The 27,925-nt window shown below is 51.7% G+C and overlaps 2 protein-coding genes across 2 annotated transcripts in view; both read left to right on the top strand.

Annotated features, from left to right (window-relative positions):
- The first annotated feature begins 6,180 nt into the window (after positions 1–6,180).
- Positions 6,181–26,072, top strand: LOC130487347 (basic proline-rich protein-like). Its single transcript, XM_056860839.1, has 4 exons — positions 6,181–6,185; positions 12,550–12,892; positions 23,689–24,119; positions 26,033–26,072. Exons 1-4 carry the CDS (start codon positions 6,181–6,183, stop codon positions 26,070–26,072), a joined length of 819 nt encoding a protein of 272 aa, XP_056716817.1.
- Positions 26,059–27,925, top strand: part of ZBTB16 (zinc finger and BTB domain containing 16) — a 156,570-nt gene continuing 154,703 nt past the window's right edge. Inside the window, exon 1 of the mRNA XM_056860246.1 lies at positions 26,059–27,343. Coding sequence (XP_056716224.1) covers positions 26,094–27,343 — 1,250 coding nt within the window. The 5' untranslated portion in view covers positions 26,059–26,093. The remainder of the gene's footprint in view (positions 27,344–27,925) is intronic.

Here is a 27,925-nt window from a genome sequence, read left to right on the forward strand (position 1 = left end):
AGCTAAAAGTTTCTTAAAAGCAAATATTCCCACTAACTCTGTCTCTAGGGATGCAGAAGAGTAACATTCCTGTAGCGGAGAATTCACACCGCCTTGTTAAGAAATACACTGAGACAGCAGAGCTTTTAAGGGCTAAAACCCACTTTATTATCTCATTCTTGAATTGGTCCTCTGGGATTCAGCAAAAGCTTGTAGGTATCTCATAATATGATCTATTGAAAAGCCACATTTCCTTTCCACTTGTGGTAGGATGCCAAAAGCATATTTGCACCAGGCCGGCCTAACAGACAAAGCTTTTTGGTGATGGTCATCCTGATGGTGTGGAGCTCATGTCCCCATGAGGTCCGTCTGTCCCATTTGCTCGAGTCTGGCTGGAGGAAGGCCAAAGCTGGGTTTTCCCACTAAGCTTTTACGATGTGATTCTTCTTCGCTGCTCATCTTTGGGCTTTTGATGCTCATACTAGTGCGTTACTACTCAGTCTGTTTTCATGATGATTTTTGCTTTTTCTCCAGTTCACCTGGAGAAAATGGCTGCTATGGCAATTGGACTCTATGGCATTGAAGACACTCCCCTCCCCAAACCCCACCCTCCTCAGGCACCGCCCCCAAAAATCTCCCGCTGGTGGCGAAGAGGGACCTGGCAATGCTATTTTAATACCTGCTGTAAACTGCAATGAAAGTTATATAGTGGTATGCAAGTTATCTGCATATGTGTGTAATTTGCATACTATTATACACACACACACACACTAAAATAATATTGTTATAGGTGCCGATGAAACAGCATTACCTTGTGTAATCTGTCTTGAGTCTTAGTAAGAAAGGTGGCCTGTAAATAATAAATAAATAAAATAATAAATAATGATAACAAATAGCCTGAAAATTGTGTGCCAAAACCAAATATTTGAAAGTATTCTACGTTCCCCAGATATTTCCAGTTTCAAACTGAAGTTTCAAACTGGAAACTGGACTTTTTAATAGTTTTTTTTTCCCTTTAAAATGTTTGAGTCCTTAGATGTCTCTTATTAGCCTTTGTGTTGGAAATAGTCAAATATGAAATCCAGCGTCTGGTCACATACGAAAGGCACTCCATGGTAGCTGTTCAAAACCAACCTCCCCTAAATGCTACTGCATGTCAGGCAGTCTGGAGACCAGCTGTAATTATGGAAGATCTTCAGGCCCCACCTGAAGGTTGGCAACCCCAAGCTGGGGCCTGGAGACATCCCAATAGTTATTGATTAATTTTAGATTTCTATTTGTTGCCTTTCTATAAAACTCTGCCCAAGGTTTCTTCCAGCATGCATAATAAACATACACCAAATAATAAATTAAAACAATAAAAAAATCACCAGCAGCCCAAGCAAAAACCACAACACCCATTAGGCTAAAGGGAAAAGATGCCGCACAGGAGGTGGCGTGCACCACTGCCCAGGTCTAAGCCTAGGATTGCCAACCTCCAGGTAGCACCAGGAGATCCCCCAGGATTACAGCTGATCTCCGGGCGACAGAAATCAGTTCCCCTGAAAAAAATCGCTAATTTGGAGGGTGGAATCTATGGCACAACACACCACTGGTGTCCCTCCTCTCCCCAAACCCCACATTCCCAAAGCCCCAAATTTTCAGGAATTTCAGAAGAAAAAGAAGAGTTGGTTTTTATATGCCAGTTTTCTTTACCTTTTAAGGAAAATCAAGCTGGCTTACAGGCTCCTACCCTTCCTCTTCGCACAACAGACACCTGGTGAGGTAGGTGAGTCTGAGAGAGCTCTAAGAGAGCTGTGACTGGCCCTAGGTCACCCAGCAGGCTTCATGTGGAGGAAGTGAGAACCAATCCAGTTCTCCAGATTAGAGTCCGCCGCTCATGTGGAGGAGTGAGGAATCAAACCTGGTTATCCAGATTAAAGTCCACCGCTCTCAACCACTACACCATGCTGGCTCCAAGCCTAGGGTTGCTAAACTCCAGGTAATAGCGGGATATCTCCCACTATTACAACTGATCTCCAGCTGATAGAGATCAGATCACCTGGAGAAAATGGCTGCTTTGGCAATTGGACTCTATGGCATTGAAGTCCCTCCCCTCCCCAAACCCCACCCTCCTCAGGCTCTGCCCCACAAACCTCCTGCCGATGGTGAAGAGGGACCTGGCAACCATATCTAAGCCAGAGTGGGCAACCATAGCCAAGCCACCTGGGGCATTGCCATCTGCAGCAGGAGCCCAGGATGGGATAGGTTTACCATGCTTGGGGGTGACAGCGTATCTTCAACCTGCAGAGTATATTTTGCATCCCTCCTCCTCTGTTTCTCCCTCAGAGGCGTTAAGAGGGTCCTACTCTGCTTTTGTTCCTCAGATTCATCTCCACCACAATGAGAAACCAGCAATTAACTCTTTGCAAGAGAGCAGAGAAGCCCCCTTTTTATCCACTTTGTTTAAAACGGTGATATCTTTTATTCCCAGCTTTCAGGAATATAAAACTTTACTGCGCTTGCTGCCAACCTTCATACTTTGCTTTGCCTTTTTACGGCTCCCTCCACAGATATTTCTTACACATAAATAAGGCTGAGCTTGCCTAAGAACCCGCTGCAACTCGGAGCAGTTTCATTAATGGGTCTTTGCCTATAAATCTTCCTGTCATTCATATCAAGATCTGAGATGGGCTTGGCTCTGCGGCATCCGCGAAACTCCCCAGCAGAAGCGGGGGTCACTCTTGGGGAGGGGCATGCAGCATAGCAGTGAAGAGAGTGAGCTATGATCCCAATCCATGAGGGCTTCGGTTCACTCCTCCTCTCTGCTACAAGATCTGGGGGTGGCCCTTTCTGTCAGCCTCAGGGTCATATCAACAGCACGAGGAAGGTTGCACTGTTGTAAGGATTATGACAGAATAATGCATGTGACAAGCACTTTGAGCCCTGGAAGCAACATATAAAATTATTCTTAATTTTAGGTGACAGCTGGGGTGGTCTGGACCAAACAGGGAGGGACCCTCCTAGGGTTGCCAACCTCCAGGTGGGACCTGAAGATCTCCCAAAATTACAACTGAACTCCACACTACAGAGATCTGTTCCCCTGGTAGGGTTGCCAGCCTCCAGCTGGTGGCTGGAGATCTCCCGCTGTTACAACTGATCTCCAGGCGACAGAGATCAGTTCCCCTGGAGAAAATGGCCGCTTTGGAGGGTGGAGTGTATGGCATTATGCCCTGACGAAGTCTCTCCCTGCCCGAAACCCCGCCCTCCTCAGGCTTCACCCCCAAAATCTCCAGGTATTTCCTGGAGAAAACGGCTGCTTTGGACGATGGATTCCATAGCATTATGTCCCACTGTAGTCCCTCCCCAGGCTCCACCCCCAAATCTCTAGGAATTTCCCAACCTGGAGTTGGCAACCCTACACACTCCACCTTCCATCACTACTGTGTCTGTTTCTCCATCTATGCTTTCTATTTCTACCACTTCATTCTGCTTCCTGGGTAGCCCAGGCCTAACCCACTAGCCTCTGCATCTTGAGCAGTTAGTTCTGCGAGCTCTTTTCTGTATCCTGAATCTGCTGTCCATTAACTTTATGTGATGAGTTCTAGTGTGATTAATGGGAGCAAAAAAAGTTCTCTCTCTCTCTTTCTCCACCCCATGCATAATTTTACAAACCTCTATAATGTCTACCATTGCTAATTTCTGCTCCTTTTCCTGATCTATAATGCCTTTCTGAGTAGGGGGCTGTCAAAACTGTATACAGTGGGCCAATGCAGCCATACTGTGCAGTTATAGGAAGGCACTGTACCATAAAAGCTCAAATTGCCTGACAGCGTCTCCCCCCTTTCTCCTATGACTCAAATGCTCCGAGAATCTCTTGGTGTTCAGGCCTTGTGCCAAGAAAGCCAATTCCTAGCGTTGCCAAATTCCAAGTGGTGGCTGGAGATCTCCTGGGATTAGAACTGAACTCCAGATGACAGAGATCAGTTCACCTGGTGAAAATGGGTGCTTTGGGAGGTGGACTGTATTATACCCCACTGAAATCCCTTCTCTCCCCAAACCCCGCCCTCCCCAGGCTCCACCCCAAAAATCTCCAGGTATTTCTCAACCCGGAGCTGGCAACCGTATAGGGTGCTGCATCAGCACATTGCTGTGTGCAGAGGTGTTTCTCCAGCCCTGCCAGGAGTTGGAACAAGTTGCGCACCTGCCCTTTTTTTACATAAGGCCTCGTGACCCAGCCCTGCCAAAGATGTTCCAACATGCTTTCGGCTTTGTTTACCGAGACGCAGCCTCACTTCTCTCTTGTTGGCGTGAGATCGCCGTTGGGATCCATAGGGCTGCCTGACTGCCGGAGAGAGCTGCGAGGCTCGGCACGGCAGGCTGCAGCCAGGAGTCTGGAGAGCTCTGAAGGGCAGGGGCACACGGAGGCCACTGTCAGGGGACAGGGAGAGGGGAAAGCCTGGCAGCGGCTTCCAGAAACATCCAAGCAGGTTCAGCCGGGCTTTGCGTTGTGGCTAAACCACATGTCTTTAGGGTCTGACCCTAGGCTTGCCAACCTCCTAATACTAGCTGGAGATCTCCTGCTATTACAACTGATCTCCAGCCGATAGACGTCCATTGGGGAGGGGCCATGGCTCAGTGGTAGAGCCTCTGCTTGGCATGCGAAAAGTCCCAGGTTCGATCCCCGGCATCTCCAGTTAAAGGAACCAGGCAAGTAGGTGATGTGAAAGACCTCTGCCTGAGACCCTGGAGAGCTGCTGCCAGTCTGAGTAGACTAGACAATACTGACTTTGATGGGCCAAGGGTCTGATTCAGCATAAGGCAGCTTCATGTGTTCATGTGTTCACCTGGGATCTTCTGCATGCCAAGCAGACGCTCTGCCGCTGAGCCACAGCCCCTCCCTAAAGGAAGTATCTGTGAAACGCGAGGGGCAATTTAAATATTAAATACTTTTCCCTTGCACCAATTGCTGTTTTTTGTCTTCATTTGGTTTGGTGCAGCCCTCTTTTCTTTTGTTACTATAATATGCTCCATGTGGTGTGATCTTGACAATCGGAGCTTCAGTTGGCACAAAATGCAGCCGCTTACCCCTTGACAGGTATTGGGCAGCATGCACAAATCCAGCTTGTCTGGAAGCAGGCCGTGCATACATTTAAAAATACAATAAATATATAGTAATGATGCGGGTGGGTGGAGAGGAAGAGGCCTGCTTTGTCTCGCCTAGTTCACTTAAGTTGAAAGTTCTTCATGCGGGCAACGTGTCAATTACGATGGCAGTCAGCTCCGATGGAACTCCAGACCTGGAGAGCAGGACCGCCTTGGCGATGCCGGGGGGGGGGGGGGAGAGGGGAGGCATCTTTGCAAAGGGCCTCGGTTCAGATCAGAAGCGAGTCGCAGAGCAGGCCTGTGAAATGAAACTTTCTCCGTGCAGGATGCCTGCCACCCGGCCAAATGATCCCACACAGATGGTGGAGAGATAAACGATGCCATCTTTTTACTGTAGCTCTTGGGCCGTAATTTGTACCAGACATTTATTAGATGCAGTCTTTCCTTTTTTTGTGGGCCTCGGAAGCTCCCGACAACTGCAGCAAGCGAGGCTGGAAGCGGAACCCGGCGTTAATAATGTGGCCGGCACTTCAGCCTCTCTCCATTTCTCTCCTCCAATTTTCTCCTGTGACAATTTATAGGTTAGTTTGATGCTTGAATGGCTGTGTCTCTCTAGTAATATGTATTCTCTGTAAGTATTCCCTGCTGTGGTGTATCCTAAGAGAACTCCATCAAATGATTATCTTCTCTTTTTTTATTCACAGCCTTTTCACTCGATCTGCATCACTATAAAATATTCCAATGGCTTTTTTCCTCTCTTAGCACACAGCCTTTCTGTGATTGTAAAGTGTATTTATGTACAATATTAAATCCACCCAATGCAGTTCTCTGTCTTGGCACTTTCCTCTTTTGACGCTCCAGCCAGCATGAGACCATCTCAGCCGCCTTCCGTCTTGGCAACAATACCCGGCATAATTAGCGAAGGGAGGAAATTGGCTCTGGCCACATCGAGATGGGTGGAAGCCACAGGCTTGGGTTTGTCTAAGGGCCTGATCCCATAGGCTACTCCTGTGCAAGGTGAAAAGTGGATAGATTCATAGGCCATGGTCTTTGCAGCAATGTCATAAACCCAGAACTTTGCACTGGTACAGTGACCCAACTGCACTGAGAGCCAGCATGGCGTAATGGTTAAGGGCGGTGGTCTCTGATCTGGAGAACTGGGGTTGATTCCCCACTCCTCCACATGCAGCCTGCTGGGTGACCTTGGGCCAGTCACAGTTCTCTCATAACTCTCTCAGCTCCACCTACCTCACAAGGTGACTGATGTGGAGAAAGGAAAGGAAGGCAATTGTAAGCTGGTTTGAGTCTCCTTAAACGGAGAGAAAATAGGGGTATAAAAAACAATTCTTCACCTCCTCCTCCTCCTCAGATCTGGTTCCGTCCAGATCATATTACACTTCGGTCGAACTCAAAATGGACTGGAGAGAAGGTTTTCTAAAACTCCTCAGTGGATCAGGGACATTCAGGAACAAACTCAAGCTCCTCTCGGACCCCTTCCAGTAACATGGGCTGGAAGGGGGCCTAGAGGGGGGAGGGGCAGTGGCTCAGTGGTAGAGCATCTGGTTGGCATGCAGAAGGTCCCAGGTTCAGTCCCTGGCATCTCCAGTTAAAGTGACTAGGCAAGTAGGTGATGTTTTCATGACCTGATCCTCTTAACTGGAGATGCCGGAGATTGAACCTGGGACCTTCTGCATGACCAAGCAGATCCTCTACCACTGAGCCACAGCCCCTCCCCTATAAACACGAACCTGCAATTCTAGGAATCCCATAAATCCAGGAGAAACATGGAGATGAGTGTGCAGTTTTATGGACCTGCCCAGCCACTGTGGTCATACTTTGGGTGCCCCCGCCTTTGGAGGTTAGGTGGGTGGCAACCTGGGAGAGGGCCGATTCGGTCAATGCACCAAAGCTGCGGAACTCTCTCCCCAGGGAGATCCGCCTGCCCCCCCCCTTCTGTGGCTGGAGTCTTCCGCCAGCAGGTGAAGCCTTTTTTGTTTGTTTGTTTGCTTCATTTGGCATTCTCTCAATGACACCTCCTTCCTAACCAATGTTTTTTTTATGTTATGTATGTATTTTAACACTGTTTTGTATGTTTTTTAACTCTGTTTTAAAAATTGTTTTAATGATGTGCGTTTGGGTGTGAGGTTGATTTTGATGGTTTTAAAATGCAGTTTCATCCTGTGTGTTTTAAATTGTTAGACACCTCGGTGGCCCTTGTAAGGGCAGAAAGGTGGGATACAAATATTGTCAATACAACTACTACCACCACCAATAATCTGTTTACTGATTGACCGAAAGCTTCTTGTTTTATCATACTTGCAATCTACTGCCTAGTGAGAAAGGCAGACTAGAAATGATTCATTGATTAGTGTAATAGTAAAATAATAATAGGGATGGCAGCAGACAAAATTTCCCCACAATGCAATGTGATATATCGGTGAACCGGCCCAGAGCACGCGAGCCCTCGAAACCTGGCATGGAGCACAACCCCGAACAGAAACAGATAGTGGGAGGATGAAAGGACAGTGTGGTAGGCTTCCTTTTGTGTAAGACCCAGACGTTTCTACTCATCACGTGCCCTCTTACTCCACGGATGCCTCTTGCTGCTGCTCCCAGTTGATTCTGATTTCTTAATTGCTGGGAAAGTCTTATCAATTGGAACTTGCTCGTATGTGCAGAAGAGGCTGCCTGCTAAGAAACCACCCCCAGAATCGGCAGCGACACACCCAGCCAGCCAATGCTCTCCGTGTTAGCCAGCTGTGCTGGACATCCCTGTGACCTAATTCCTACCGCTATTTATATAGTGCCATGGCACTAGATGGAGTTGCAATGAAGAGAGTGGTTCCTGCCCTGAGGAGTTTACAATATCCAGATCTTCAGGCCTTCTGAAGGCACCTCCCCCATAAATACAGATCACTTCAAGGTGTCCTCGCATAATACCCTTCACTGCTCCCACAATATTCAGGCTCCCTGGCATTTGGGCTCCAGCACCCAGGCTAAGGATTTCAGTGTTTCGTGGACTACTCTGTAAGGTAAGAAACCAGTCAAAGCAACACATCGCAGAATGGCTTCTACCTGGCCCAGCATCCCATCAGAGGGAGACCATCCTAAGAAAGCTAGATTCCAGTCCAGGGGCACTTTAGAGACCAACAACATTTTCAGGGTATGAGCTTTCGAGAGTCAACGCTTCCTTCATCAATATCCAATGAAGGGATGTTTGACTCTCAAATGCTCATACCCCAAAAATCATGTGGTTCTCGAAAGTGCTTTGGGACTGGAATCAAGCTCTTCTGCTGCGGACCAACATGGCTCTCCTCTGAAACATCCTAAGAGAAAATGTCTCAAGAACTTCAACTGGAGAGCATTGGGGAGACATTTAGGGTCAACATATTTGAACCCAGAAGACCTTGCTCATCTAATGGAAATTTACTGGTTTTACTGGGGAGGCTGTCTGGCCTCTGCATCCCATCCATATGTCTATTGGACTGCCTCAAAGGATACTGTGGCTCAGTGGTAAGGCATAACAGTGTTTACGATCGTTTATCTTGTGTGCTTTGGAGAGGGGCTGTGGTTTAGGTCTAGTGCATTCCCTTTGTATGCCGAAGGTCCCATGTTCAATCCCTGGCACCTCCAGTTAAAAGGACTAGATAGCAGGTAAAGTGAGACCCCAGAGAGTCACTGCCAATCAGAGCAGACAAGATTGACCTTGACAGATTGAGGGTCTGACAGTATATGGAAGCTCCGTGGGTTTGTATTCTTATATGTGTGGGTTCGTATGCTTCAAGAGATGAAGCAAGCCATTCTTAATCCTTCTCTTCCCATCAGGAAAAGAAAGACATGGCAAGCCTCCCGCCCACCTTTGGGAATGTTCCTAAACCTCTGCATGTTGTTTTGCTGTTTCCCATTCCAGGGCTTGGCCCTGCACCTAAGAGCCTCTTTCTATGAGCACCCTGAAGCTAGGTCAGAGTCACACCTCCGTATGTGCTGGAGCATGTTCCCAATACCAGGTGTGTCCACATGCAGCTTGCCAAGGAGGTCAGGAATTTGCTACACGTGAGAGACCTGTTGGCCTGGCGGAGCCTGCAGAGAGAGCCCTGCATCTGTTTGCTTGGCAGAGGGGCGGGATCCTAAGCTGTGCACAAATGCTACATGCTCCCATGCAGGGGAAGATGCAACCCCAAGGAGAGTCACTGCTCACCAGCCCATGAGTGCTGGAGCTCTTACCTTCAGTGGCAACTCAGCCCCAATCCAGCTGCCAGCCCCCAGGACATCACTTCTACTCTCCCCCCCCATTTGCCACAATGACACAATGACACTATTCTGGCAGTGGTCCCTGCCAAGCTCCCAGCGGCCTGGTTGGGGGCTCCATGCATCTGTGATTGTACCCCCTGGTCACCTGGTGTGAAGTCCCCCAGCTGTGCCAGCTGTCAATGAGACCGGGCCTTTGGTGGGTCTTGCCCAGGGATACCCTGGAATCTTGCTTTGCAGGAGAATGGAGGCACCAAAGGGCCATACCTGGGAGGGGAGGGAACTGGGGAAGGGCTCCCACCTGGTGCTTCTTTATTCCGCCTCTCCAAGGCTTGATTTGGAGTGGCTGAATCGCAGATCGCCCCGAGGAGAACGCCCTGGCAAGGGTTAACCGCGTGTATAAAATTGATTGCGATTTTTAGTAATTCCGTATAATCACAGTCTAGCAGCAGGTTGCTTTTCCAGCAGGAGGGTTTGGAATTATTTTCTGGAGTTTGCAATATAGAACTTAAATTAAGCCTCAGAAGTCAGGGGAGCTCCAACGCATCCCTAATGTGGTGCTAAATTCTCAGCAGCACAGGCTTGGTATTAAAGCCTTTGCTAGCAATTAGGTTCATTAACTATCACAATACCTTATTTATTACTCCGCGTGCCATATGGTTTCCCAGCTAAAGAATGGCACCCGCTCTAGCACAGACCATTTGGCATCATAAAAATGTTAACAAATAATGTTACGGCTCTCGGGGGCAAAAGGGCTGCCTGGGTTGGTGGGTCAGGAGTGGTGGGATAGAATAAGAAAACATTTTTCTTCTAGGGAGGAGGGAAAGAATTCCTCCAGACAAACGGGAGCCCCAGAAGGCCAAGCATGCAGAAGGATGCAGAAGAGAGCTTTCGCATACTCTTTGGGGTCTCTGTCCTGATTTGTGCTAGGCAATGCTCTCTGTCTTTGCCCCCTTCTCCTACTAACCCCCACATGCACATGATAGCATTCCTCCTGCTCTACAGCAAGCTGCACAAAATAAACAAAACCAGAGGATTTCCAGTGGAAGTAGCAGGAGGTGGAATGCAGAGATGCAATAGAGATCCACCGGAATTCAGACTCCTGCAAACATCTATGTTCCTCAGCTTCTCTCCAGCCTCTGACCATTTGGATCGGGCATTTTAGCTAGAAGAATAAAAAGAGTTGGATTTTATATGCTGACTTTCACTACCACTTAAGGAAGAATCAAACCAACTTACAATCACTTTCCCTTCCCCTCCCCACAACTGACACCCTGTGAGGTAGGTGCAGTTGAGAGAGTGTGATTAGACCAAATCACCCAGCTGGCTTCATGCATAGGAGTGGGGAAACCAACCTGGTTCACCAGATTAGCCTCCGCTGCTCATGTGGAGGAGTGGGGAATCAAACCCAGTTCTCCAGATTAGAGTCCACCACTCCTAACCACCACTCTTAACCACTACGCCACACTGGTTCTCTATCATTTCTAGGAAGCTCTTTGTCTTGTGGTTTTCATTAGGTGGAGCAGTCCACCTTGTGCTCTCCCACTGACAATCTCCTGGCTCAGCAGACCACTGAATTTGGTTCTGCCAGACTCAGACTCATTCAAGATCTTCTAACCTGCACCAGGCGGTTCAAGCCACACATGAACATGCATGAAGCTGCCTTCTACTGAATCATACCATTGGTCCACCAAGGTCAATATTGTTTACTCAGAATGGTGGTAGCTCTCCAGGGTCTCAGGCTGAGGTCCTTCACATCACCTACTGCCTGGTCCTTTTTAACTGGAGATGCTGGGGATTGAACAGGGGATTTTCTGCACGTTAAGCACTGAGCCACCAACCCTCCATTCTTGGCCCTGAAACTCCTTAGCTGACTCTGTGGACCGACAGCTGTTTCTCAACCTAGCCTACCACACAAGGTTTTTGTAGATCTCTGTGTGCGCACCAGCCTGAGTTCCTTGGTGAAAAGGGCAGGACACGGCGACAGAAACCCCTCCTGGCAGTAGTCACTGGAGAGCACAAGGAGAAAACTGAGTGGCTCTTCCTGTGCCAGTTCTGCAGAAGCTGAAATAGCCAACATTCTCCTGCAGCATCTCTGCACCCTGATAAAAGGTAAAGGGGAGCAACCACCCTCCTTCTAGTCAGATGGCTGACAGCCATTGGGTCCATTCCAGCTTGGAGGTTTGCCAACTCTGGGCTGGGAAATTCTGGAGATTTGGGGGGGCGGAACCTAAGGAGGGCAGGGAGGGATCTCGGAGGGGTACAATGCCCTAGAGTCCAAAGCAGTTTCTCCAGGTGAACTGATCTCTGTCGTCTGGACATCAGTTGTAATTCCAGGAAATCTCCAGGTCTGCCCTGGAGGCTGGCAGCCCTAATGTCCAAGGCATCCCACTAGAAGCAGGGCAGGGTTGCCAGCTCCGGGTTGGGCGATACCTGGCGATTTTGGGGGTGGAGCCTGAGGAGAGTGGGGTTTGGGGAGGGACTTCAATGGGGTGTCATGGCACAGAGCCCACCTTCCAAAGGGGCGGTTTTTCTCCAGGCGAACTGCTCGCCATCGGCCAGAGATCCGTTGTAATAGCAGGAGGTCGCCAGCCACCCCCTGGAGGTTGGCGACCCTCAAGCAGGGGCGGGGGCCAGGGCGAGGCTTGGGAAAGCGGCCGGAGCCGCTAGAGGTCAGCCGCCGCCAAGCGGGCGCGCACCGTCGCTGGGCGGCCAGGCAGCCCCCGCAGCCCTCGGAGCCCCGCTTGGCTGGGCGTCGGAGAACTGGTGGCCAAGAGCAAGCTGAGTTGGTTGCGCCACAGAGGGATGGATGCCAGCCTCTAGGTGGGGCCTGGGCAATGCCTGGAATCACAGCTTACCTCCAGACTGGGAAGATCAGCTCCCCTGGAGGAAATAGCTGATTTGGAGGGCAGACTCTGTGGCATTGTACCCCGTGGAGGTCCCTGTCCTCCTCAGGCTCGGCCCCCAAATCTCCAGGAGTTTCCCACTTCCTCTTGGGGCCACTTTGATATCCCCACCCACCTTGAAACACCAGCCCTGCCGCCAGCCAGAGGGCAGCGGGGGGTGTGTGTGTGCGCGCGCGCGGCGTTGCCTTGTTCTGGTGGGCTTCCAGGGTCTTTCTCAAGAAACAGCCCGTGCGCTGCGCTCCTTGGGGCGAAAACGCGCAGGAGGTTTTGCCTGGGATGTGCCGCTCTCTGGATGCGCGCACACGCACACGCCCCCCCTCTGAATCCTCAGACCCCTGCAGGGGGGCTCCTGGTTGAGCGCTGAGAATGTGGCTGGGGGGCATGTGCCTCGAGGGAGAGGCCAATCCCCGGGCAAACCGCCCCAGCAGGTGTGGGGCGACGGGCTCCGTCCCGCGGCAGGCAAAGCCCAGCGGGGCTCCCTCCGGCGGGCCCGTGGCGGGCTGGCGCGGCTCCCCCCCAGCGCAGGGGGAGCGCGACTCTGGGCCCCGGCCGAGGAGGAGGAGGAGGAGGAGCTGGCCTCTTTCTCTGGCCCCCCGCTCCGATCTGCTGCTTGCCAGCTGCAATGGGCGGCAGGAGTTGCCGCCGGCTTTCAGAGCTCCAAAACAGAAAAGGAAGTTTTTTGTTCTCACGAGGCGTAGTTCAGTTGTGGAACTCCCTGCCCCAGGATGTGATGGCTGCCCACTTGGAAGGCGTGAAGAGGGGAGTGGACATGTTCATGGAGCAGAGGGCTGACCATGGCTACTAGTCAAAATGGATATTAGTCATGATGCACACCTCTTCTCTCTAGTATCAGAGGAGCAGGCCTATTATTTTGGGTTCTTTGAAATACAGGCAGGATAAATGCTGCTGCGGTCGTCTTGTTTGTGGCTTCCTGGAGGCACCTGGTTGGCCACTGTGGGAACAGACTGCTGGACTTGATGGGCCTGGGTCTGATCCAGCAGGGCCGTTCTTATGTTCTTATGCTCAGGAAGGGAAACCAGGGGCTCAACAGCTGCAAAGCCTTTGCAGAGCGCTGGCGGCAGGGCTGGTGTTTCAAGGTGGGTGGGGATATCAAAGTGGCCCCAAGAGGAAGTGGGAAACTCCTGGAGATTTGGGGGCAGAGCCTGAGGAGGACAGGGACCTCCACGGGGTACAATGCCACAGAGTCTGCCCTCCAAATCAGCTATTTCCTCCAGGGGAGCTGATCTTCCCAGTCTGGAGGTAAGCTGTGATTCCAGGCATTCCCCAGGTCCCACCTAGAGGCTGGCATCCATCCTTCTGTGGTGCAACCAACTCGGCCACCAGAAGCCCCCCAGGACAGTGGGCCCCCAGCAACTCTCCTGGTAAGTTAAAGAGCCACTCTGCCCCTAGCCTGCCCCCCACCCCCAGGGTTTTGGGATGGCTCTTATGGAAGCCCCCCCCCACACACACACACACACACATACACATTTGCTGCAACAATTCAAGCAGCTTCTCACCTTGTGCAATTTGGGTTGCTATTTATTTATTTGTTCATTTATTGGCATAAATTATAATCTGCCTTTCTCAGTGAGGCTAGTCTTCCTGGAAATTCCAGTGCTGCTGGGGCTACTGATAATGTGAAAGCTGGCTGGGTGACCTTGGGCTAGTTACACTCTGTCAGCTTAACCAACCTCACAGGGTTGTTGTGGAGATAAAGTGGAGTAGAGCAGTGTAAGCTGTTTTGGGTTCCCATTGGGGAGAAAGGCGGGGTATAAGAGGAAGGAAAGAAGGAAATAATTCACAGAGAAGATGCACATTCGAATGCACTTCTCTTTCCAGTTGGGCCTACTTAAATACTTTCTTAAAGCCCAGCTGAAGTTGGTAAAGGCAAAAGAATTGGTCATCCAGCTTCTCAGAGAAGACCTGGGCCATAGCACTACTTGACTACAAAGCAAACGTTTCACAGTCCAAGAGGCCAGGAGCTTGATTGGGCTGAAAGGCTGCCATCATGAGGCAGCGACTTACTGGGCTTGGGGTGGGGTGAGTCAGAGATGTGATTAGTCATGTAAGTGGCCTTCCCCAAGGCTGCAGCCGAGCAACAGATTCACCTGAGCCCTAAAAAGGCAAATGAGGTGGTTTCAGTTCTAAAGCAGAGCAGCTCAGGCCCTGTCCAGACTCTGGAACCTGAACACAAGAACCACCCAGGTACACTTTCCGCACAGTCCGTTGTTCTCTTGAAAGCAACGGGAGATGTGTGAAGGGATTAAATTCCCCTCAGTTTCAAGGAGTCTCAAAGGGAGAGGGGCTGAAGGTCAGTGGTAGAGCCTCTGCTTGGCATGCAGAAGGTCCCAGGTTCACTCCGGCATCTCCAGTTAAAAAGTAACCAGTGATATGAAAGACCTCAGTCTGAGACCTGGGAGATCCTGCTGCCAGTCTGTGTAGACAATACTGACTTGGATGGACCGAGGCGAGGGTCTGACTCAGTAGAAGGCAGCTTCATGTGTTCAAAGTAGAAGAGCTTCCTGGGGGATGGCACCCTGTGCAGGCCTCTCCTCTTTCCTGGAGGGGCCATAATTCAGGAAAACCCAACATTTCTACCAGGTGGGTGAAGCCATGGAGAAAACTTTTACAATGCTTCTCTCAACCTGGAGGAGTTGTCCATAAATCTCTCTTTAAAAATAAAGTCTGGAGAATTTGCTCACCACCGTTATCAGTAGTCCCAGCAGCACTGGAATTTCCAGGAAGATAAGATACCGAGGGCTTGCTTGTATCTCCTGCAAATATGACAGAAATAAAATCAGTTAATAAATAACTTGGCAACCAGCCTGTACCTTCTGGGTGTGGTTTCTTAATCAGACTTACATTATCTCGGAGGGTCTTTGCTCTGCTTGTACCTCTCTGGGCAGAGGCTGGGGTCCTGTCCCCCGCTCATGTGAGATGACTTTATTTCAGCTGTGTGGAATGAGATCCTACGAAGGGATGGTGCGCATGTCCCTACCAGGAATGAATTTAAATTGAGTGAATTTGTTTCTTGAGGTCTGCTTAGCGGACCTCGATGGCCCAGGCTACCCCGATCTCATCAGATCTTGAAAGCTAAGCAGGGCCAGTCATGGTTTGTACTTTGATGGGAGACCACCAATGCAGAGGCAGGCAGTGGCAGACCACCACCCCTGAATGTCTCTTGCCTTGAAAACCCGACAGGGTCACCATAGGTCGGCTGCGACTTGACGGCATAGCTAGTGGTGACCCACAATTGGAACTTGAGTGGGAAGCTTCTTCCTATGCGGCTTCTGCTAGATCTCAGATCACTACTTGAATCCACCCACCCTCCTGAAAGTCATGAAGGTCTATATTTTTCTTGTATGCAAATAAACCTCTTCCAATCCGTCATGCAATTCTGCCCGTAAAATGGGACGTGTAGCTGGCTTTTTCCACTTGGGCAACCCAGTTTGCAGGATTTTATTTTTTTAGGGGCTGCAAACATGCCTCAAAGGGGTCTGTTGTCTAAGGAGATCTGGCTGATTTGTGTACTTTGTTGAATGTGTGTTTGAGGAGGTTTTGGTGATTAGGGGTGATCTGGACTGGGCTTTCTCTCTCTCTCTCTTTCAGAGCCATTTTTAATGTATCTATTATATTTTATCAATTTATAACATTTCTGTTTCCCAATTTCACATCAGAGGCATCTCCATTTTCAGAGGAGAGAAACGGTAGCCCCAAGAAATAACTATAAAGTGTAAAAATGGTTTGGCTCCCGTTCCTGCCCCATTTGTAAATTGCCGGGCATTATAGGCTGAAGAGATGAGAACAAAAATGTGGGAGGAGGCAGAAAAGAAATAATTATGCAGCAAAGGAAGCACCTTTCCGCCAACTATCTCTGTGTTTATTAAGACACTGAGAGTAGCGCTTGTTACTTCTGGCTTCGGTTCTCCAGAGTATAAAAGAGACTTTCTAAATATAGGCATCGTAGAGATGATTAGGTCATCGGCTGCTAGAGGAGACGTTTTAATGCAATTACAACCCAAACCGTGCATTGTCGGGGAGAGACACAAAAATAAACGTGACAGCTCAGAGCCCGGATGCCCGTTTCACAGGGCTGCGATGGCTGCCTGCCGTCTCTGAGTCACTTCGGATAACGTGCCCTTTTCCTTCTGAGCCGGAGGATCAGGCCTTGGCACGTGGGCTGCCTGGCCTTGGTTGTCAAACTGCTGCCTCACAGCAACTTATCCCTGGTCTTCGAGTGTTTGTGGGCTTAAGGCCATTGGCCACTAATGGCTCTGTTGTTGTTGTTGTGTATTCTTGTTCTTCTCCAGCGTGGTGTGGTGGTTAAGAGCAGTGGTTTGGAGCGGTGGACTCTAATCTGGAGAACCGGGTTTGATTCCCCACTCCTCCACATGAACGGCGGACTCTAATCTGGTGAACCAGGTTGGTTTCCCCACTCCTACACATGAAGCCAGCTGGGGGACCTTGGGCTAGTCTCAGTTCTCTCTGAATGCTCTCAGCCCCACCTACCTCTGTTGTGGGGAGGGGAAGGGAAGGTGACTGTAAGCTGGTTTGATTCTTCCCTAAGTGGTTGAGAAAGTCAGCATGTAAAAACCAACTCCTCTTCCTCCTCTTCCTCCTCTTCTTCCTCTTCTTCCTCTTCCTCCTCCTCCTCCTCTTCCTCCTCCTCCTCCTCCCCCCCCCCAACCCCTTGATTGGCTCGGTTCCCTTCTGTGATGATATGCTAAAATGAGACAAAATTAAAGAGTGTGACAGAGAGAAAGGATGGGCTGGGATGTACCTCGATGTCCCAGGAATTATGCATTCTACAAACATGCTGCTCTTTTTCTTAAAAAAACAAAAACAAAAAACCCAAACGCTATTCCCTAAGACATGGAGGATAACAAAAACAACCCTTTCAGGGTTCAAGGCTCAATCTTCATTTTTTTCCTTTTTTTGCTAGCTTTTCTCCTGTGTGTTTAAATGCAGAAATTCAGCATGTGAACCTTTTCCTGGCTGAGAGACAAAATACCGAGAGGAGCTCCATCCGCTGGATTTCTGCATGCCAAGGCCTGTGGCAGAAGCAGCCCTAAGCCCCCCTCCCCAAAATTCTCCTCACCTCATTGCCCCCCCAATCTGGTTGGGAGACTAGCTTGCAAGTAAATGGCAGAACATGAGAAAAAATGGCCTCAATCATTTGGAGTAATGGCATGTGCCACGTTCCTTGCACCTGGCCAGCTTGGCCTCATTTCCTGTGCCGGTTCATTCCTAATAAACATGTTACACTCCTAGGCAAGGATTAAGGTTTAAGAAAGCAAAGAAACAGCAGCAGTCAGGCTCCAAAACTGCTTTTATGAGGCATTACCGATAAAGGAGCCAGCAAGGTGTGGTGGTTAAGGTGTGGGACTATGACCAGGGAAACCCAGGTTCGAATCCCCACTCTTCCATGGAAACTTGCTGGGTGACCTTGGGCCGGTCACACACTCTCAGCTTTGTCCCTGGCAAGTAGTTGGATGGGAGACCTCCAAGGAATACCAGGGGTGTGACACGGAGGCAGGCAATGGCAAACCACCTCTGAACGTCTCTTGCCTTGAAAACCCTATGGGTTTGCCATAAGACAGCTGTGACTTGACAGAAAAAAGGGGGGGTCATCAAAACCAGTTTTTGCAAACAGAATTGACATCATGCCTACAGCTCATTGTTTCATTTGGGCATTCTCAGCCCCAAGCTGCATAGGAAGGAACAATGATCCCATAGTTCCAATAGTTTGCGTAGAACGAGCTGGTATGGAAGGGTGTTGTTTTGAAAAGGGCACTGTAGCCCAAGATGTCTGCTGGGAGACTGTGTAAGTAAATGCTGCTTGATCCCAGCTTCTGTTTCTTCAAGTTGGACTACTGCACAGTGGGGCTTACCCTTGGAGACAGCTTAGAAGCTTTAGCTGTGACAAACCAATGCTGCTAGACCAGCTCCTGATGGGAGCTTTGTAGTCATCTGGGCAAATAGAGTGGTTACATATTTGTCTCCAAGCACGATTCAGGCTTGTATTTATAATTTACTTCTGAATCTTGATTATTGCCTGATTTCTTGCTAGTCAGTTTGAACAATCAGGAAAGTGGCCTATGAATATTTTTAAAATCAAAGAAAGAGTTTTCCAACCCATCAGCCAGCTTCCTTTGTTACTTGCTCAAAAAGAAAGGAAACTAAACAACTATAGCGTTGTACTTTATGACAAAGGTTAAATGCACCAGCAAGTTAACTTTCCGCAGACTGCGCGGGGCTTTAGCGATGGGGTTTCCATTACTGCTAATGGGACTCACGCGGTTTAATTTCAAGCGTGCAGCCGTAAAAATGGCCCCCCTAGCACAAAATTTCAGCTCTGAGTTCCAGCCTTTTGAAAGTTAGAAGGTAAACAAAACTCCTCACCATGGTGTTACTTGCTTTCTTCAATAGACCGTCTTTTTCAAGTGATGGAATCTGCTGTCGGAGCTGCCAACGTGTCCAGGCCACTCTTACGCATGCTTACTTTGCAGTAAGTCCCCCTGAATTCAATGGGACTTGCTCCCAAGAAACATATACATAGGAGGCCAATTGTAGGCTAATGTTTAGCTTGCTATTATTTGTGAACCCTTTCTACTGGTTGAGTTTCTGTGATGTCATGGAAAGTTCACAAACATGCTAATGCTGCAAGAGAAAAAATAGCATCAACAGAATACTAACAAACAGTATCACTTCTGTAAGGCAAGTGAAAGGTTGACTTGGAGAATCTAAGGATGGGGGATACTGTTAGTAAGAAGAGTGTTGGGTAGTAACAGCCATACTGGACTTAATATTAACCATCAGGCAAGAACTGGTAGATGCAGTGAAGGTGGTAGGGACCCTAAGGTGAAGTGGCCAGTGTGGTGTAGTGGTTAAGAGCAGTGGTTAGGAGCGGTGGACTCTAATCTGGAGAACTGGGTTTGATTCCCCCCTCCTCCACATGAACGGCGGAGGATAATCTGGAGAACCGGGTTGGTTTCCCTACTCCTCGTGAAGTCTGCTGGGTGGCCTTGGGCTAGTCACAGCTCTTTTAGAGCTCTCTCAGCCCACCTACCTCACAGCGTGTCTGTTGTGGGGAGGGGAAGGGAAGGTGATTGTAAGCCGGTTTGATTCTTCCTTAAGTGGTAGAGAAAGTCTGCATATAAAAACCAACTCTTCTTTCTTTCTTTCTTTCTTTCTTTCTTTCTTTCTTTCTTTCTTTCTTTCTTTCTTTCTTTCTTTCTTTCTTTCTTTCTTTCTTTCTTTCTTTCTTTCTCTCTCTCTCTCTCTCTCTCTCTCTCTCTCTCTCTCTCTCTCTCTCTCTCTCTCACTCACTCACTCACTCACTCACTCACTCACTCACTCACACAGTGGGGAACCAAGGAATTTCATAGCCAGATGTGTATGTTAGATTTTAGTAGGGCAGACTTCAATGAGTTCAGAGGCAAGAATGCTGGAAGGGAAAGGAGGAAGTGAAGGGTGGGCTCTCCTAAAAGAAGAGCTCTTGCCAGCTCTTGGGGAACAGGTGGACTGTTAGCTGAATATGAGAGTGTGATGCAGCAGCAAAAAAAGGCTAATGCAGCTTTGGGGTGTATCAACAGGGGCATAACATCCCAATGGCAAAATGTCATAGTCCCACTATACACCACATTGGTCAGGCTGCACCTGGAGTGCAGTGTGCAGTTCTGGAGGCTATCTAGACAGCTAGCAGGTGCAAACATCCTGTGCTAAACTTCTGAGAGAGAGGCCAGGGCTCCCTGGAACCTGAACAGTCTTGTCAGTCAGCTTTGGGGCTGATAGTTTCTAGCAGCCCGATCCTTTGTGAGATTCCACTTGCTCTGTTAGGTTTCACTTCCAAGAAAGCATGTTGATGCTTTTGATTTTGCTTGAATTTGAAGTCAGCAGAGTTTACCTTCCTGCAAACAACAACTCACTTGGGATGCATTTATTTTATTTTTTATTTATCAATAGCTTGATAAAACACCCTTTGAAAGTGATCCCCAAAGCAGATTGCCTCATACATATACAATGACAATTACAATATAAAATGTGAGAAGACATGAAGCCGTCTTCTTCCCTGCCAGACTGGTGGTCTAACTCAGCAGAGCCAACGTGTTGTAGTGGTTAGAGTGTGGGATTAAGATCTGGGAAACCCAGGTTCGAATCTCCACTCTGCCAAGGAGGCTTGCTGGGTGACCTTGGGTCAGCCACACACTCTCAGTCTAATCTACTTCACAGGGTTGTTGTGAGGATAAAATGGAAGAGAGGAGAATGATGTAAGCCATTTTGGGTCCCCATTGAGGAGAAAGGTGGGGTATAAATTATATAAGATAAAATAGTATTGCCTGCTCTGGCTGGCAGGCAGTGCTATCTGTCTTTCATAGAATCATAAAGTTGGAAGGGACCACCAGGGTCATCTAGTCCAACCTCCTGCACATTGCAGGAAATTCACAACTGCCTCCCCCCACCACACACCCAGTGACCCCTACTCCATGCTCAGAAGATGGCAAAAAACCCCAAACCAGGTGCCTGAGACTTTTCAACAGAGGGCACCAGGGATTGAACCTGGGATCTTATGCCTGCAGAGGTGGTGTTCTACATGCCCATTCGGCTTATTTCTTATGGGAGAGAATTCCATAGTCGGGGCAGCTGCTGAGAAGGCCCTGCTAAGAGGGGTGACAAACCTCCCCTCTTAATGACCTCTGTAAAAAGGTCTCATTGATGAACTTGAAAGCCCGGTGAAGAAGATGCTCCCTGCAAGTACCCCAACTGGTACCATTTAGGACTTTGAAGGGTGACTCCAGCTTGGAAAATACCCGGTAAGCAGAAGAGCAGGAGGAAATGTGTTCTGTGCAGCTCATCCTGGCATCTGCTCAGCACTCGGATAGAGATCGCCCTCATCACCCGGCCCGCTGGCCGGAGGCCTTTAGCTCAAGCCGTTCTTGCTCCATGAGCATTATCATCATCTGCTCCCCGCATACATTAAATCCCATAATTATTGACACACTTTCTCTTCCTGTGCACATGGCATCAGCCGCACCATCAGGCTTGAGATGCCCTTAAGCCTGATGATGCGGCTGATGCCATGTGCACAGGAAGAGAAAGTGTGTCAATAATGCCATTCTTATTTTGCCATTTTAATGGTCATAATACCCGGTTATGGCCTATTTTGTAATTTGTAAAGAGAGGGAGAAAATGTGAGTGGTGTGAAATCAGGCAGTGCCGGCATGGTGTAGGGGTTAAGAGCAGCGGACTCTAATCTGGTGAACCGGGTTCGATTCCCCACTCCTCCACATGAAGCCTGTTGGGTGACCTTGGGCCAGTCACAGCTCTCTCTGAACTATCTCAGCCCCACCTGCCTCACAAGGTGCCTGTTGTGGGGAAGGTGACTGTAAGTTTCTTTGAGACTCCTTAAAAAAAAGTAGAGAAAGTCGGCATATACCAAACTTCTTCTTCTCTTTCATTTCTACGCATTCATTTCAGAATGCAAAAAAGAGGGCCACACCAATTTAAAATTAAGGCGTGTATATGGGGGGGGGAAGTGGTGTACTAGGAAAATAAAATTTATTTCACTGAAGGATCCCTTTTCCACTGCCCTGTGGTTTTTTCCTTCTCTGCTTTCTGTTTTCTGGCCATTGGTTTCTTTCTCTACCATGCCATGAACCTGCAATTCAAGGAAGTCCGTAAATCCAAGGGTGGAAAAACGTGGAGATCAGCGTGAAATCTGTTTACTGACGGACTGAAAAGGTTTTTTTTATCATCTTTGTTGGATTGACTCACCAACATCTTCTGAATCGGGGCCACCTTATGGGCTCTGAAGAAAGGCTGAAGCAGGCAAGGAGATTTGGGGGCTACCCCTACCCCCCACAGGAACACATGAAGCTGCCTTATACGGAATCAGAGCCATCAAAGTCAGTATTGTCTACGCAGACTGGCAGCCGCTCTCCAGGGTCTCAGGCAGATAAAGGTCTTTCTCATCACCTACTTGCCTAGTCCCTTTAACTGAAGATGCCGGGGATTAAACCTGGGACCTTCTGCATGCCAAGCAGATGCTCTACCTCTGAGCCACGGCCTTTCCCCATACCCTTCTTTCCCGTTCTAGCGTTTTCTCTCCCTCTGACTAATTGGAAATTAATTGCAGCGTCTCTTTTCCCGGGTTGGTGAGGCAGAATTGTTTCTGCACCAGGAGTGGAGGGGATCCAGCGAGGAAGCGCCGCAGGGGGGCGACAGAATCTCTGCACCCTCTGCCTCCTCTGGCTGCCTTTGCTGTTTTTCGCTTCTTACAACTTCTGGACAACGGGAAAAATTCTTTTCTCTCTCTCTCTCTCTCTTTTTAACATGCTTGCGGAGTCCAAGTGTGGCTGTGGCATGTTTTCTAGACTTCTGAAAGTCTGGGCGACCCCTCCCTTCCCCTGAGTGAAACCGGAGGCACCCTGTACTCTTACACCAGAGTAAGTAAGCACGCTGTACTCTTATACCAGTTTTGCTTTTAATATAGATCAGGGTAAAGAATGACTCAGCTTGTTAGGAAAACAGTCCCTGTGTCATGGTGCCACTTGCCGTTCGGAGCAGGAGTCATGACTGGAAGGAGTCCAGGCAGAGCAGGGACTCCTGCAGAGATGCAAGGGCAGCCTCCCCTGGAACACGGTCCCTTGAGCTTGCAGGAGCAATGGGTTTTGTTCGGGTTTTGTTTAAAGTATGAGCTTTAAACATCCAGTCTTGGGATGTCGGTTTTGACATTACAACGCACAGGGGATTTCTTTACTTTTCCTCTCCGGGGGGGGGGGTCCATTCATTACCTCCCCCCATGGCAAGAAGGAACAAGGAGAACAAGTAGACTTTATTCCCCCCCCCCCCCAGTTTTGTAGGGCATCAACTTTTCGGTCGCATTTTTGCACTTCGAAGCGCTGCCTGACCCGCCTCCAGGGAAGAGCGCAGGATGCGCGCTCGTGGGAAATCGGCGCAGACGCCGGAGACGAGGCGCAGGGCGGCGGCGGGGGGTCGAGCCCGGGGGTGTGTGTGTGTGTGCTTGCGTCCCGGGCCGTTCGTGCAGCAGGTGCCGAGAGGGGGCGGCGCGGCGGGGGGGGGGCGAGTGCCACCCCCTCCCTCCCTCCCTCCCTCCGCCAGCTGTCGCCGCCGCCTCCATGTTGGATGCGGGCAGAGGGAGCGCTGTCCAGCAGCGCCGGCAGCCCTGGGAGGCGCGCGCCTTGCGGGCTGCCCCCCCCCTCGGACCGGCTTCAGACCGGACACCGGAGAAAGGGGGGGGGGCGCAATCGTAGTCCGAAACCAGCTCCTTCTCCCCCCGCCCCCTCCCCCTGTCTACACTGGCAAATCTCTCTGACCCCCCCCCCACAAAGTGTGTATGTGGGTGTATATCTATATGGGGGGGGGTTACAAACGAAGTCCGGCGCGAAGGCTGAGCGGGGGGGGGGCTCTGCTATTTGCCTGTCCTTCTCGGGCCCCCCTCCCCCTGAAGCCCCCCTCCCCCCTTCCCCCCGGCTGGATCCGAATCCCCGGGGCGAGGCGGGCGCCGCTTCTCCCTCCCGCGGACGGGACCCCCTCCTCCTTCTCCTCCTCCTCCCCCGGGGGGGCGCGCGCTGCAAGGCGGGCGGGCGAGCGCGCCCCTGAGCACGTGCAGAGGGCCGGGCGCGTCGTGCCCTCGGTCGGCAGCCAGGGGTCAGGGCAGGCCCGCGGGGCGTGGGCGGCGGTGCCCGCAGTCAAGATGGAGGCGGGCCGGGGGCCGGCGGGGGGGGGGCGAGGGGGCGGCCCGCCGGCGCGACGTCAGGCGGCGGAGGGTGGTTTGCCCGCCCGCCCGCCCGTCCAGCCCCGCTCCGCCGCCGCCGCCAAGTGCCCGGCGGGCGATGCCGCTCCGACGCCGCCGCCGCCGCCCGGCCAGCAGCCCCCCCGGTGAGTGGAGGGGTCGCCACGCAGGGACGGGGCGGTGGGGGCTTGTTGGGGGGCGGCCGAGGCGAGCGGCGCTGGGGCGGCGTGGAGCGCGGGCACCCGCGCCCCCCGCGCCCCCCGCGCCCCCCGCCCGCCAACTCCAGCCCGACTTTGCAAAGCGCGCTCGGCCGGGCAGAGTTGGGGTCTGCCCCCCCGCCCCCCCCCCCCAGTTCTGGGCTCCGCTGCGGAGCGCCGTCGCTGCCCCGCCGAGTTCAGGCGCGCCCGCGGACTGCCGCGTAAGCGCGGGGGGCTTGCGCGGGCTGGAGGGAGCGTTGCGCGCGCGCGGGGGGGGTGCGTATTCCCTCCTCCCTCCCCTCCCCTCTTTTATTTGGGGGGAGGGCTTTGCTTCCCCTCCCCTCCCCTCCCCTCCCCTCCCCTCGGGGCCCCAGACGCGCGCTCGGCTCCGGCTCCGGCTCGCCCGCCTCCCGAGGCGCGCGATCCCCGCGCTCCGGCTCCTCCGCCCGGGCTCCGCGCCCCCCTCCCTCCCCGGCCGCCCCTCGCGCAACGAGCGCCCCCCGGCCCCGGCGCGACCCCCCCCCCGAAGAGCCGCCGCTTGCAGAAAGAGCCGAAACCCGGCCCGGGCGGGGGCGACGCCGAGAGAAGCCCCCCACCCCCTCTCCGGCCGGGGGGCTGCACGTGCTGGATCGGGACCTTCTCTTTCTCCAGGCAGGGCACGGGCCAGAGGGAAGGGGCCCTTTTCGCCATGCTTTGCTGGGGGGCGGGGGGCGGGGTGACAAGCGGGGAAACGCCAAGAGCCTGTTGGAGGGGTGGGGTGGGGTGTGGGGTTTGGGGAAAGATCCGAGGCAGCTTCAGATGGCCAGGAGAGCTCTGCAGATCGGGGCTTTGGTAGGAGAGTTTGGGGTGGGACGCGGACTCCTGTCCACAGCTGTTGCATCAGTGGCAAAAAGTGTGTGTGTGGGGTCCTTAAGAACTGGCAGGAAGGGATTGGGGACCGGAGGGGTGGGGGTCTAAGTCTTTGCCGTTTGCTAGCCTTCCTCCCTGGCCACCTTTTCCTGTCAGCCTTGCTGAAGCTGGGGGTGTGGGGGACCACTTTTATTTCCAGGAGTTGGGAAGAGCCAGTGCGCCCCTCCTGGAGCCAGGGGCAAGCTGCCCCCACATGGGGCCATTTGCCCGGTGGTGTTGTAGTCAGGGCATGCCAGGCAGGGAGGAGGTGGAGCCTGTTGATTTTGGAAGCTTGGGTGGCCAAATTGAGGCTATTTGGGTGTCTGAATCAGCTCTGCTCCTGCCCCCTCTCTGGCACACCAGATGTGTTCTGAGCGCCACTTGGCTGCACCCTTGGGAGGTGTGTGCAGGGAAAGGGAGACGATTGCAAGGCGTGAATCAGGACTGGGGCTCTTAGGAGGTGGTTCTTCTCAGGTGGATGTCCCGAGCCTCTCCCAGGGGGCAGTGGGAGGCTCTGGCTGCCCCTCCCCACCCCCTTCCCTCTTGAAAATTTCTCTGTCAAAGAGGGGTTTGTCGGGCAGAGGAGAAAGCCAAGCAAGAGCAGCCACGGATACCCCGCCTTTTTTGTTTTGGACACATGAAGCTGCCTTCTACTGAATCAGACTCTCAGTCCATCAAAGCCAGTATTGTCTACTCAGACCGGCAGCGGCTCTCCAGGGTCTCAGGCTGAGGTCTTTCACATCACCTACTTGCCTGGTCCCTTTAACTGGAGATGCTGGGGACTGAACCTGGGACCTTCTGCATGCCAAGCAGAGGCTCTACCAATGAGCCACGGCCCCTCCCCTTCTTTCTCTTTTAATTGTTGTGATTTTTTAATTTGGCTTTGGCTTTTTTAAAAAAACCTCTTTGCTCAGCTTTTCCCAAAGGTTAGATTTGTCTTTTGAGTTCTCTTTTCTCTTCTCCCTCTTGTGCAGATATTTGAGCCGCAAGGACCCCAGCGGCGAGACTCCCTGATGCCTAGATCCCGGGAGCATTATGGATTTGACTAAAATGGGTCTGATACAGCTCCAGAACCCCAGCCACGCCACGGGCCTCCTGCAGAAAGCCAACCAGATGCGCCTGGCGGGGACCTTGTGTGACGTGGTGATCCTGGTGGACAGCCAGGAGTTCCACGCTCACCGGACCGTGTTGGCTTGCACCAGCAAAATGTTTGAAATCCTGTTCCACCGCAACAGTCAGCATTACACCCTGGACTTTCTCTCGCCAAAGACTTTCCAGCAGATCCTGGAGTATGCCTACACGGCCACCTTGCAGGCAAAAGTGGAGGACTTGGACGACCTCCTGTACGCCGCCGAGATCCTCGAGATCGAGTACCTGGAGGAACAGTGCTTGAAAATCTTGGAGACCATCCAGGCTTCCGAAGACAACGACACCGAGGTCAACATGGCCGACGGAGGCGCTGAAGAGGAGGACGAACGGAAGTCGAAATTCGTGAAGAATATTCTCATCTCGAAGCATTCCAGTGAAGAGAGCGGCTACTCCAGTCTGGCCAGCCAGAGCTTGACAGGGACGCTGGTGGAGCAGAGCCCTTCTGTGTCCACCTCCTTCGGACTCTCCGCCATGAGTCCCACCAAGGCGGCGGTTGACAGCCTGATGTCCATTGGCCAGTCGCTGCTGCAGGGGGCTTTGCAGCAGCAGAACACCCCCGAGGGCTCACACGTGGCCAGCGGCCGCCGCCCCAGCCTGTCCGAAGTGAAAACCGAAGCCATGCAGGTGGAGGAGGCCTTGAGCCATGAGAGTCCCGGGTCGGCTGACTTGAGCGCTTCCGTCGGGGACAAGATAGATGACAAAGGCAAGCAGGGGCCCGGCACCCCCACGCGCAGCAGCGTGATCACCAGCGCCCGCGAACTGCATTACACCCGGGACGAAAATGCGGAGCAGCCCTCCGAGGGGGTCCTGGGCACGCCGGTCGGGCCAGAGCTGATGGTCTCTCACGGCGAGAAGCCGATGGGCCTCTACTCTGTGCTCCCGAACCACAAAAGTGACTCCATGCTGAGCATCCCTTCCTCCATGGCCCCTGCCTTGCACATGCAACCTGCCCTGGCTGTGTCCATGGACTTCAGTGCCTACGGGGGGCTTCTGCCCCAGGGCTTCATTCAGAGAGAGCTGTTCAGCAAGCTCGGGGAACTGGCCGTGGGTATAAAAACCGAGGCCCGGGCCCTGTCCGAGCAGTGCAGCGTCTGTGGGGCGGAGCTGCCGGACAACGAGACGGTGGAACAACACAGGTACGTGCGCGCTCCATTTGCTCGCAGCCCAACCTGATCTTTAATTTTTTTTTAACAGTGGTCCCACCCGTCTTTTGGAGGCTTTCTTCCTGGTCTGCTAGTCCTCAGTGGGCAAAAGCAGGTTTCCTTGTAATGGGCCTATTCATGCCTCAGATATTGGGTCAGGCTGTTAAATTGCGCTGCCTGTGTCTTGGGGAGCAGCTCTTTCGAGTGAAAGCAAAATAAAGACAGAGGCTAAAAGGATGAAGGCTGGGCTGGTGGCAGCAGAATTCCGGTTGGGTGGTGGCAGCAGAATTCCGGATTGAGTGGCATTGGATGCTCAAATTTGCCCTTGTGGCCTCCAATTGAGGCAGGGCAGCCAGATGAATTCTTCCCTGGGGTTCAGGACTCCGGTGCTGCCTAGAAAGCTGCTCCTTTTGGCCTCTTCCTTTTCTCTCAATCAGGCTGCAACTGTGCAGGGAGGGGGGGCTCTTTTGGGACCTGTCACAGTGTGCAGTGTGTGAGTGCCTGTTTCTTCTGTCCTGACGGCTTGCATGCAGGGATGTGGCTGCCGACCCAAGCCATGTTTGAGCCATGAATGTT

Source organism: Euleptes europaea, chromosome 14 (assembly GCF_029931775.1).
Source record: "Euleptes europaea isolate rEulEur1 chromosome 14, rEulEur1.hap1, whole genome shotgun sequence".
Classification (NCBI taxonomy): domain Eukaryota; kingdom Metazoa; phylum Chordata; class Lepidosauria; order Squamata; family Sphaerodactylidae; genus Euleptes; species Euleptes europaea.

Bases quoted from the DNA above. Each gene is read 5' to 3' on its own strand.
- LOC130487347 (XM_056860839.1), top strand. The intron at 12,893-23,688 runs GTTTTTTGTTCT...CTCCCCCTGAAG, and splicing joins GCTCCAAAACAGAAAAGGAA to CCCCCCTCCCCCCTTCCCCC. The intron at 24,120-26,032 runs GTGAGTGGAGGG...CCTCTTGTGCAG, and splicing joins CCCGGCCAGCAGCCCCCCCG to ATATTTGAGCCGCAAGGACC.